Genomic DNA, 13,133 nt, shown 5'->3' with positions numbered 1-13,133 from the left:
TGATATATTCATTGTAAATTACTCCCTCTTTTGTCTTTTACTTTACTCCCCTCTAAAAGCTTTTATTTATTAATATCCATAATAGGAGTAACTTCAATTAAATCTCATTTATTCAAATGAACAAAACAAACTAACCAAACAGAAGAAAACCTCATTCAAAATCAATTCTTTTTACTTTAGTTTTTTCTTTTGATTTTAACATTGGTTTTTAAACTTGTAATTACATGCTAGAAATCTATGTTATTATTACTATCTTAAAATTGTAATTTTTTTAAAAATTCATTTAAATTAAGTTTGAAAAAAATCTTTTAGGAAAAATTGATTGGTACAGTTGTTGTTGATAGTCGCAATGAAGTTGTGCATTCTGGCATTATATTAACCTTAGAGGGTACTGTCAACATGCAACTAAGTGCAAAAAGTGTTGGTTTGTTTGAAGCATTTTATAACTCAATTAAACCTGTTTCCCTTCTACGCAATGTTATTGAGGTTGCTAAGCCAGGAAAATTACCAAGGTAATATATTATTGATATATATATATATTATTGTAATATATTATTGATATATATTATTGATATATATATATATATATATATATATATATATATATATATATATATATATATATATATATATATACATTTATAAAATATTATATATATATTTATAAAATATTATAAATGTTTATAAAATATTATATATATTTATAAAATGTTATATATATATATTTATAAAATATTATAAATGTTTATAAAATATTATATATATTTATAAAATGTTATATATATATATTTATAAAATATTATATATATATTTATAAAATATTATTTATAATATATTATATAATAATTACCAAGGTACCTCTTTGACTAATCTGCGTAAGTTAGAAAATTAAATTAGAATTGTCTTCTAAGTGTTTATATTAACTTAAAAAACATTTTTCTTATTTGAATAAACTTTATGGTTTTATTACAATTGCCAGAATTGTTGCTAGATTGACTGACAAATAAGTAAAACTTGTAAGAAGTGCTGCTACATCAACTGACAAATAGTTAAAACATGCGAGGAGTGCTGCTACATCGATTAACCAATAGGTAGAATATGTGAGGAGTGCTGCTAAATTGACTGAGGGTTTTGGTTTGGGCAGGCAATCCATCAATAAAAAAATATATATATGTATATATAACAGCAGATGTTGAAAATTAAACACGGTTAATACATTAGTGCAATGAAGTTACACCACTGTCATGGAAACAGTTTCGTGTACAGAAATAAAAAAGTATAAAATACTTTTCTGATTGCATTTCTGATGAGTCTTTATTGATAAAACACAGTGCTAAATTAGAAAAATTTTTTGTTAAATGATTTTCTACTAATTTATATATATATATATATATATATATATATATATATATATATATATATATATATATATATATATATATATATAATATATATATATATATATAATAACATATTCAACCTTCATTGTTCATGTTTTGCTGCCATAATGCATCATAATACTCTAGGTGCATGTGTTGTATAATTTTTTTAATCTTTATTAATGTACCTTATGCTAGAAGTGGAAAAAGTTTCTGAACATGGTCTAGGCACACTTTTTTTTTACTCTTTATCTGCCAACAGATTTGATTGTATGTCTGAGTTAACAAAACTATTTATCTCTACACCACTAATTATATCAATCTATTTTTTGAATTCACCAAAAGTCACTTTTCTACACTCAAAATAACAATATAAGGAGCATCTTGCAATTCACCACATCTTCAATCATCATATATTGCAAGCTCTATAAAAAGTAGTTTATTCTTTAACTCTTTTTCTACACTATACAAAGCCATTTTTAAGTATTTTCAGAATTTTCAATCAAATTTTCTCTCAATTGAAGGGATATGTTACCTTTGTTAATTAAGGGACAATATTTTTTATATCCATTTTGAATTTAAATTTGCATTAGCTTGTGAATTTTATCTTAAATGAAACAATTATTGTTGAGAAATTGTTACAATAATTTTGATAATTCTACATAGAGAAACACAATGACTGAATTAAAGACTATGATCTGGGAACTACTTTATATCTCTTTTTTTAATGATGTCTTTTTTCATTAAGATAGTTTGCAAAAAACTTTATTAGCATTAATTTGGCTCTAGAAGCTAAACTTAAACCTTTCTCTTTTTTTTTTTATAAGATTCCTTCTGATTTAGAGTTGCACTTTGTTTTATGCTTCAAAAACTTTTTATTCATTTAGTTTTTCCACAATCATTAGGGCTTAGGGTTATTCCCTCTCATCATGTCTATATATTTGGCAGCTTTTAAGTTTTCTGTTAGCTGCTCTCTTACTCTATAACCATTTTTCTCTTAGTTTAGTAAATTTCAACTGAAATAATCTGGAAATAGATAGAAATTGTATTCTGTAACTTTTGACTTTAATAGCCTGGAATTAAATAATAATCGTATTTTGAAAGTGTACTTGTAATAAAGTACAATTTAGAATTGCAGTTTTAGTATATCATTTGAAATTTAAATAAAGGGTAAGAGTATAATAGAACTTGTATTGCCAGGGGCAATTCTAAACCATTTTTGACAGCGTCGACTGTATTTGGGTGCTGCCCAAATGAAAATTTGGGCAGAGGAGTACTGCCACCCATATTTGGAACAGAGGGGTACCGCCACCCAAATTTTTTTTCTAGAATAGCCCCTGATTGCTTTTTTATTTATTTTTAGTGGTCATAATGAAATACCATTTGAAGTCGTATTAGCACCGTTGAAAAATAGAACTTTATATGAATCTTATCATGGTGTGTTTATCAAGATTATGGTAAGTATTTAAAAAGTGTCACTGAATATGTCAAAAGTGTCACTGAATATGCCAAAAGTGTCACTGAATATAGTTTTGTTATTATTTCTTTTATGCTCAAATACATTTTATAAAATCTTTTTTTCATTCATTTTAGATTGAAAAAAGAATTATATATGTTTAATTCAATTTTTTTTTTTTTTTTTTACAAAAAAAAAAAAAAAAAAAATTACCAAGTTTAATCTATTAAAATTAATAGCATTTACATGAAGACCACAGGGGAAAAAGTGCACATGTCACATTTTCCAATTATTTGAGTTATGTCCCCTACTATATAAACATAAGCCTGAAGGTTAGCAAAATAGTAAAATCCAACCCTAAAAAGGCCTATGTAATGCTACAGAAACACCCAAAGAAAAGGCATACAGGGGAAAACATGGCGACTTTCAAAGACAAAATTTTATTTATCTCAAAAGTTGAAATGTGTGACATGTGCCTATTTTTCCCACGTAGTCTTTACATACATATTAACATTTTAGCCTTGAGACTTTTCTGGGCACTTTACTCATTGAAATCTTAACTTTATATCCTTACATTTTTTAGAAAAAGATTTAGAAAAAAAAAAAGGATTTTTTTTTTTTTTGCTATAGTAGGTCTTGTTTATTTCACTCTAATGTAATATATAACTTTTTTGTCAACATGTTATGGGGTTCAAACTACTAGTATTGATGAGCAAATGAATTAATAAGTATTTAAAACCTCATTTTGTTGTATATACTAGAAAATTTGTTAATATATATGTTGTGTAATAATTTATATTTGGTTTTACTGTTTTTAAAAATAAAAGTAAAATGTTTTATATGATCTTTTACAGTTTTAAAATGTCTATAACAATTTTAGTATGAAATAAAATGTGAAATGAAAAGATCATTACTGAATAAAGATCTACAAAAAACATGCGATTTCCTGATAGAGTATAAAGTCAGTTTTTTTTTATTTTTTACTTTTATTTTGGTTATTTGTTCATTTTTTATCAAATCACTACTTATTTTTAATACAATTTTTTTTTTCTTTTTTAAAAAAATAAATTTATTTTATTTTTACACTATATAGTATAAAAATTAATGAAAGTAAATGGAAAAAAAACTTATAAATTCTTTTAAATATTCGACTTTCTGTCTTGTTTTATGCCTTCTATTTTGTTTTCTTCTATATTTATTCTATACTTCTATATTGTTTTCTTCTTACTGTATATTCTCTGTCTTATTTTATACCTTCTGCCTTATACACTTTCTGTTTTATTGTATTCTTTCTGTCTTGTTGTATGCTTACTGTCTTATTTTATACCTTCTGTCTTATTTTAAACCTTCTGTCTTGTTGTATACCTGTATACCTTCTATCTTATTGTATTCTCTCTGTTTTATTGTATACTTCTTGTCTTGTTGTATGCTTTCTGTCTTGTATTAAAAGCTATCTGTGTGTTTCGTATGCTTTCTGTTTTATTGTATGCTTTCTGTCTTGCTGTACAAAAGTAATAGCAAAAGCAAATAAATTCAAATGGTAAATCTATGAGACTAACAAGTAGAATGATTCGATTACTGGTGGTTTCAACTTTTTCAATATAAAATGATATGTTGACTAGACCAACAACTCTGCAGGCCTTGTTTTTAAGTGTCACACATAGAGCAATTTACCTACGTCTTAAGCGATTTTACATAAGCAGTAAGTGATTTGGTTAAGCAACGTTTTATCATTTTTTAACTTTTAAATTATTCTATAGGCAGTAAGATAAAAGAAGTAATTAATTTAAAAAAAAAAATTAACTTTTTAATGACGATTATGTAAAAATATTTGTTACAAAAGTTTGAATGGCAATTATATTATTATATTATGTTATAAATTTTTATTTATTCTTAAAAAAAATTAGCTCATTTTTATTGCAATTGTTTTTTCGGTTTTCCTTCCTAAACAATTTTTTATTACTCAAAATTAAATTTCAAATAAACGGCTGCATCAAAAATTTGCACAAAACATAAGTTAAACTTTTTTTTTATAACACAAGTTAAATTGCAGCGATTATTTTTTAATAAATGATATATACAGCGATATAATTTTAATAAATGATGTTTAGAAAAATAATCTTTGCCTTCACAAGAGTTATTTTATAATAAAATAATACACTTTTAATAAAGTAAATAAATTAACATAGTTTTTTTATTTTTTACTCTTCAATTTTTTTAAAATAAAAAATCATTTGTAGTTGCAAAGGTGCAATTAGAAATTTAAGAAATAATCATTTTAAAAGTTCAAAAATTTAACATACTTTGATTCATTCATGCAAATTTCAAGAAAGGAAAGATATTTGTTAATTTCAAAGAATTTTAAAAACAATATTAAATTTAGTTATTTTATATCAAAATAAAAATTAAAAAAACAAAAACATTCCCTTATAGCAATAATAAAAAAGAAGTTAAATAATATTTAACTCGTTTTGTTGTTATTATTGCAGTAATTTAAAAAAGTTAATGTCTTTAAAAAATAAAAAAACAAAAGAGAATTTTATGATGTCAAATTCGCATTAGGCTATTGCGTTAAGCATTTTAAATTTAAAACATGATGATTCTGATGGTGAATCAAGCCCGGAAACTATGTTTGCTGACCTCATCTGGAATCTACATCTACATCAATATGTCTCCGATCCTACATTCATCCAAAAAAAATGGACTAATAAAAATTACACTTGAACTTGTAATCACCAAATCATCTGATCGAACCAATGAAGTTATACACAAGCCTTCTCTTAACAATACATTGCACAATCATTAAACATTGCACTGTTAACACCAACTCTCAAATGTCTCTATGATCACCACACATTAATAATTTCATATTCATCTTCAAAAAGGAAAACTACCCTAAAATAAATAAATGTTCTAGTAATAAAGACTTGATAAATATTTTCAAAGACAGCAGAGCAATATTATCAAGTATGGTTTAATAAACACTATAAATGCTTCTCTCCATTCATCTCTCCAGCTCCCACACTTATTATGAAACGTATGCAGCCATGGATAACGAGTAAACTTTTTGATGTAATCAAAACCAAGAGAAAACTCTGGTTTATTAATCTCAATAGCAAATGAAAAATAACTATGCTTTAAAAAAATACACCATTACTAAAATGTGATGAAGAAAAATACACGCTATACAATTAAGTCATAAACTAATTTTAAGCCTATGATAAACTTAACCCCAAATAATAAATTGCAATTTATTATTTATTAAAACAGAGCAATTGATCAAATCACATTAATGCGATCACCCACCTGCCAAATCAATATTATTAGGTCCTCCTTTGTCAACATTTTAAACAAACAATTCCAATCATTCTTCTGAACTGTAAAAGCATACAATACCAGACTTAGCATGTTGCATCTTGAACTCTGTTTCTAATGTTATCTTTGACATCGACACAGTCTACAATCACCTCTACGCACCTAACAGCTATAAATCAAGCAGAAATTATCAATTCAGCTCATATGTACTTAAGGATTGTGCCTATGCTATGTTAACCCTACTAACTTTATATGTTCGATATTTCAAAGATCTACAGGCCTAGTTGAAGTTCCAAGAGCATGGTTCTTGGCAAGTGTTACCCCTATCTTAAAGAGTGGTGCTCAAACTGACCACTATAACTATAGACCAATCTTGAGATAATAGAGGAAATAATTAAAGCTAAAATAATCCAAAACTTGACTTCAAACAAACTCCTCTCAGAAAGCCAGCACAGTTTTTTAAATTGAAAATCTTGTGTCTTAAACCTTTTAGAAAAGAAGGGCTTTCCATAGTAACTCTAAGGCACCATGTTCATACATTATTCTTTGACTTTACTAAAGCCTTATGATAAGGTCCTGCATAAAAAACTACTCCATGAACTGGAGATATATTGTGTAGAAGGTAATCTCTTAAATTGGATTAAAACATTCTTTTTGATAGAACCCAGTACGTCATACTTAGTGACATGTCATTTAAATGGAAAATTCCACAAGGTTCTGTGCTTGGCTCAATGCCCTTCATTTTTTTCATCAATGATCTCCCCTTGCGTTTCAGCAATAAAAGCCTTTGCAAAATGTATGCTGACGATATCAAAGTTCCTAAAATTGATAGTACCCTCAAAGATAAAGCCCAATTACAAGTGTATGTAGATAGCATTTTGGAGTGGAGCCAAATTTGGATTATGGAAATAAATATTAAAAAAATGCAAAGTTATGCACTTTAACCTACCACCCACCTTCAAGAATACTTATTTTATAACCAAATACGGTTGTCAAGCAATTAAAAAAGAATTGCCCTGTCAATCGTATTTGGTCATAATTTTACTACCACAACCTTTGAAAAAGACCTTGGCATCCACATCTCTAATGATCTTAAATTCAAAACCTAATCTCTTAATGTGGCCTCCAAAGCTAAGAAAGTATTTGGTTTACTAAAACAAACCTCTATCAGTAGAGATGCAAAACTATGGAAAAAACTTTACGCCACTTATATACTTGTCATGAATTTTTCCTCACATGGAACTCTCATCTTGAAAAGTGTCAATGTATTAGTTTAAATCTGTTGACTGTTTATGATCTCCTTTAACAGTTGTATTCACTACAGTGCATCATCTACTGTTACTGCCCCAGTGGTTAAATGAGTTAGTTGAACTGAAGTTTTATTTGTTAAGTTTTGTGTTTTGGTGTTTCAGAGTTAAGGTTAAATAAAGGTTATAAAAGCACTTAATTTAGAAATAAACAAAAAGTATTTATGCTTATATCAGTAAATCTGTTTTCAGTAATTTCAGTAATTTAGTTTTTAGTTCAGTAATTTTAGTTTTTAGTAATTCAGTAGTTCGGTTTTTTTTTGTAGCTCTATTGCATTGTTATTTTATTGATATTTGTTTATGTAGGCCTGTCATTATGTTAGATTATTCATGTTTGTTTATGCTGATCTCTCATAATGTTATGTCATTCATGGTGTTTGTATACCTTTCACGATGTTTTTTTTTTAAAATAATGTTTGTATTTTTATTTGTTCATTTTTATTTTATTTGTTGTTAATGTTATTAAATAGAATACTTTTGCTTTATTTTGTACAACTGTTCTATTTTGTTGTAAATTTATTTTTTTCAAATTCTTTTAAATTTTTAGCCTAAATTTATTAATCAACCGCCAATTAAAGAAGTTCCCTTCAAAATCTCATCCAAAGCATTATCACAAAAAGTTTCTGGAAAAATTCCAAATTGCATAGTGACAGGATTTTTGAAATCAGTAAATTGTAACATTGTCGATCCATTCTATGGTGAATTGACTGTAGAAAATTCTGAGATGCCAATAAAATCCATTGAACTGCAACTTGTGAGAGTTGAAACTTGTGGTAAGATCCTATTAAAATAAGCAGTTTATTATAAACTTATTACTAGATTTTTGCCAAACCTTTTTGATAAAATTTTTTTTTGATTTTTTAATTCTTATTTTTAAGGGTGTGCTGAAGGCTATGCTAGAGATGGTAATTTTTTTTTAAATTACTAGTTTTATTTGTTTTTATTGTTGTCTGTATTATATAATCTTCATTGAAGTGGTAATAAATACTAAAGATTTATTTAGTCATCATTTTATGTTAGTTGCTTTTTTACTAATCATGTAAAAGTTTAGTAACTCCAAATTTTTTTTTCAGTTTTTTAAGTATAATTTTTCATGAACTTTTTTTTTTGCTGCTTTAATTCCAAAACACAAGCTTTTATGAACAAGGTTACTATACAAAGAAACAAATTGAGCTTGTGACTAGGATGTGGAGAGTACTACTAGGGGTGTGGTGAGGATTGAACTTCTACATAAAATCCATTAGTGAAAGCTTTAAAAAGCACTTTGATATGACGCTGTAGGTTTTTTTCCATTATAAATTATTTAGGAAAATATATATATATTAAAAAAAAAAAATTTTTTTTCAAGAAAATTTTTTTTAAGTTCTGTGATGTTGCTTAATATATTTTTCCTTTATAAGAATGATTTTTTTTTGTTTTTGTTTTTATAAAATTTTTTAAACATTTCCAGTAAATTTAGTATAGTTTAAAAAACATTTAAGTCTAATACTTAGGTTGATACTATAAAAAAAAACTTGTTTGTGTAATATTAGGATTATCACGCAAACAAAATGTTAACTATAACTATTTTTTTCATTTATATAGTCAAGTATTATTTCATCTTAACAATAAAACTTTTATATTTCATTCAATTTTGTAATTTGCTAATAATTTAGAAGTGTCAAGTTTCAAACAACACAATGGTGAAATAAAATTAAATTAAAAAAAAAAATTATGCAAATAGCAATAACACTCTCCTAGAGAGGACTCACTAAAAGTATGGCACCATTATTGTTATATGTGTTTTAATGTGTGTAGTACCGGTAATAAATGCCACAAATAATTGTTATTTATATTGTTATTTAGCCACAGAAATTCAAAATTTGCAGGTATTCAAATTAATTTTTGTTTGTTGATATATTATTGACTTTCTACAAGTTGATTTGTAATAAAAATTTTTTGATGTTAAGGAAGTACTGACTCAAAAAGTGGGGTTTTTAAAAAAAAGCCTGATTATATATGGGGTGATGTTTAATGTCAAAACTCAACAATAAATATTTCTGTTTGAAAATAACTATAGGTAATATTGTACACATTAGATGTTATTTAGCTTTGAATTACCTGCAAAATAATAAAGAAAAATTTTAATAAAAAAATAACTGTGATCATAGCAATACCTTGGAAAAATTAAGGATCAAACTTAGAACCTCTTGCTTATGAAGCCAACACTATCCCTTTACACTATTACCAAATTTTTATTAATTTATTTTAAATGCAACATGTTATTTATATATGATAACAGACCTTATGCATTGCTATGTTAATACATTGGGCTATGCAGAAAGTTGTTTAATTTCACTAAATTTGTTTTCTTTATAAACATTTTCTATGTCTAATAATGCAGTTTAAGTAAAAATTTATAATATATTAGTTTATACATTAATTTTTTTATAATTAAAACAAAATAGTTTAAAATCTACTTGATATTTTTAAAAAAAAGCAATTCAAGCTAAATAATGATTTTACAAAATTAAAAAATTAAAATATTATTAAAAATAATTATTAAAATATAAAAAAATGATATATAAAATATTTTTTAAAAATAGTTTTATAATCTTTTATTCCTTCGAGTGCTCAAATTATTTTTATGGGCTATTAAGAGGTTAACTATAATGTTGTTGCTGTTGCACATGGCTTTAATTGATACTTGAGCAAATCATGTCATTTCTCTCTAGCCAAAACAAAAAACATGAAAAAAGGTAATTTCAAACATGCAATGACAGCTAGTTGTTCAAAACGTATTTTTAGTATTCACATCAGTCAAGTCTGGTTACAGCTTCCTGTCCCATTGTACTACAGAATTGTTTTCGTAAATCTGCTTTGACAAAAATATTGTTGGAGGTAATGTGACCACTGGTGAAGTTAAAGCATCTAAAGAAAATGAGTAGAATCTTTTATGCATGAGGGGACAAACTTTGCAAATGGTAGTTAGAAATGAATTGTAATATATTCTCATAATTTATTGGTTGAATAGTTGCTGCAACAATAGAAATCAATAGTATACCTGATTTTTGAGATTCTTTGTAGATCATGGACAACTTGGCTGCAATAGGATGGATAGGATGTGCTAAAGTACGAAATTTTATTTTTGTCTTTGAGGAAGTCATGCAAATGAGCACAAGCGTTAAATGAGATTGCTAACCTCATTCAATTTTCTTGCTATTAGGTTGTATTTAAGTGTTACTAATAGCAAGAAAATTTTTATCTTACCCAGCCTGATGCTCCTTCTGCTTTTTTATAAATAATTTCTTTATAGAAAGAAAAATGTGACATTTATCTTATGTTTTCTGCTAATGTTTTTTCTTTAATGTTTGAAATTTTTTCAAGTTGTTTCTGTTTTTCATGTTGAGTAAAAAGGCATTGAAGTTAGATATCAATTTTCACAGCAAGTGAAATCTCTCTTTCAACTTTAATAGTTGTAGTCATTTTTCTGGATCACTAATAAGAATATTGCTTTCTCCACATTTGAAAGCACACTAATAAGAATATTGCTTTCTCCACATTTGAAAGCACACTAATAAGAATATTGCTTTCTCCACATTTGAATTAAAACAAAAAGTTATTTATTGAGTTATTTAGTACTTATATTATCTTTATTACCTAATTTGCTTTGTATTACCTACGTCAGAACTTTGTATAATTTTTTTTAAACTCTCTTTGATATTAAAATATTTTTAGTTTTCAATATTAATTTTAATATTTTCTTCAATATCTTCTTCGATTGTTTAAGATTAAAAAAGCCTTTGTAATAGGATTTTATCTTAAAAATCAATTATTTAAGAATCTAATGATAAAAGAAAATTTAAAACATATAAAACATCTTAATTATCTTAAATTAGGAGTTTTTACGTTTCTTTTTTTTTCAAATTCTTTCTTTTAAAAGTTGGTATTTAAGCAAATGGCAAATTCAATAGATTACAGTTAATTGAGAAAAATATTAATTTTAACTGTATTTAATTTTTAAAGTTGAAAAATAAACAACATTTTGAATCTGAATTTTAAATTAGGAAATAAAAGATTAAGTTTAATTGTGCAATTAAATTAACTTAAATTATGAAATTTACATAAAAATTTTAACTAATCTCAAAACCATTTTTATCACCAAGAGTGGTAATGGACACCATTCACTAACAATCGATGGTATATAATATTTGTTCAACCATATTTATTTAATTAGCTATACACAGATTTAGAACAGCCTAATTATGGATCTAATAAATGATACAAATTTATAAGAATTTACAAGAAAATTTTAAACTAATTTTAATTTTGATTAACTTTATTCATTACTTAAATCTTAATTAGCCAATTTTCATTCATTCTATTAAATAATAAATTTTTTCTTAGTTTTAATGAAAAATTTGAAGAAAGCTGTTTCAAAATCATTTTTATTTATATAAAGCTCGTAAAATAATACTGATAAAATCTTATATAAAAAAGAAGAATAAAATCAAGTGTTTTAACAAATATCGCTTAAAAACAAGTTTATAAAAATTAATATAGTGCTAAAATTGATTTGTTTCAACAACAAAAAAACAACGAATCTCTTGGTTTTTGTCAAAAAAATCCAGTCAGTCAGTCAGTCAACCTAGTTTAATAAACACTAAAGTAAACATTTTATTAATAAAATATTTTCTAATAATTTAGTAACATTATAATAATATAATAATTTTTTTTTTCCTTTTTCAAGATAGCTGATGGTGATGTTTTTAGAGGAATATCTATTCCGATTTACATGGTTTTACCTCGTTTATTTACTTGTCCTACACTAGAAACTACAAATTTTAAAATAGGTATTTTTTTTTTTTAATTCACTTTTTTTTATTCAGATTTTGATGCAATCATTTTGGTTTTTCTGGCCTTTTCAAGGTCTTACTTATGTAGTGTTATTGACTGTGACATCATGAACTTGCATTATCATTATTTATTTTTTTAAATTCATGAGTGGAACACATCAGCTGATGCAATCAGTGTTTTTGGGTTGTAATTAATGTTAATAGTTATAGTGGCTTACTATTTTTGTCTTTTATAAATTTTTTCTCTTAAACATATGCCCTTTGTGTTTGAATTCAAATATTATTGAGATATGTTTAAGTTTTTTTAATTTTTTTTTATTGCTTATTTATTATTTATATTAATTATTATTATTTAATTAAACTTTTTTTAAAATCCAAATATCATATATTACAGTCATTTTGTAAATATGTTAGAGAGGTTTTTATTTCATTTCTCATAATTCATTTTTGTTTTTCTAGAATTTGAGGTCAATCTTATTGTTGTGTTCAGCGATGATCATATATTGACAGAAAATTTTCCAATTCGAGTTTATCGATAGTTTTATAGAAATTAATTTTTTTTTTTGAAACTGTAAACATTAATATATATTAATTTTGTAATAACTTTTTATTTAAACGCTTAAATCAATGCTAAAACATGGTGTTTATAATTTGTCTTTATTATTATGATTTTTTATATTTGTTTTTATGACTTTATATTTTTTAGTTCTATGTTAATCATCATTTTAATATTAATTTATGATTTTCATTTCGCTGTTTATATTTGATTCTTTTTATACAGTTTATTACAGTAATTTCTTAAATTCTTTTTTTTAAATTCTTTTCAATTTTTAAAATTCTT

At 25.1% G+C, this 13,133-nt stretch overlaps 1 protein-coding gene across 1 annotated transcript in view; it reads left to right on the top strand.

The window, feature by feature from the left end:
- LOC100210244 (vacuolar protein sorting-associated protein 26C) overlaps positions 1 to 12,928 on the top strand; it is a 28,696-nt gene extending 15,768 nt beyond the window's left edge. Inside the window, exons 5-12 of the mRNA XM_065787955.1 lie at positions 313 to 512; positions 2,743 to 2,836; positions 3,716 to 3,796; positions 8,005 to 8,230; positions 8,336 to 8,362; positions 9,303 to 9,325; positions 12,187 to 12,289; positions 12,752 to 12,928. Coding sequence (XP_065644027.1) covers positions 313 to 512; positions 2,743 to 2,836; positions 3,716 to 3,796; positions 8,005 to 8,230; positions 8,336 to 8,362; positions 9,303 to 9,325; positions 12,187 to 12,289; positions 12,752 to 12,831 — 834 coding nt within the window. The 3' untranslated portion in view covers positions 12,832 to 12,928. The remainder of the gene's footprint in view (positions 1 to 312; positions 513 to 2,742; positions 2,837 to 3,715; positions 3,797 to 8,004; positions 8,231 to 8,335; positions 8,363 to 9,302; positions 9,326 to 12,186; positions 12,290 to 12,751) is intronic.
- Positions 12,929 to 13,133: the final 205 nt, after the last annotated feature.

The sequence above is a fragment of the Hydra vulgaris genome, chromosome 01 (genome assembly GCF_038396675.1).
Source record: "Hydra vulgaris chromosome 01, alternate assembly HydraT2T_AEP".
Classification (NCBI taxonomy): Eukaryota; Metazoa; Cnidaria; class Hydrozoa; order Anthoathecata; family Hydridae; genus Hydra; species Hydra vulgaris.
The sequence above is the reverse complement of the archived record's forward strand: the minus strand, read 5'-3'. Positions and strand labels throughout refer to the sequence as shown.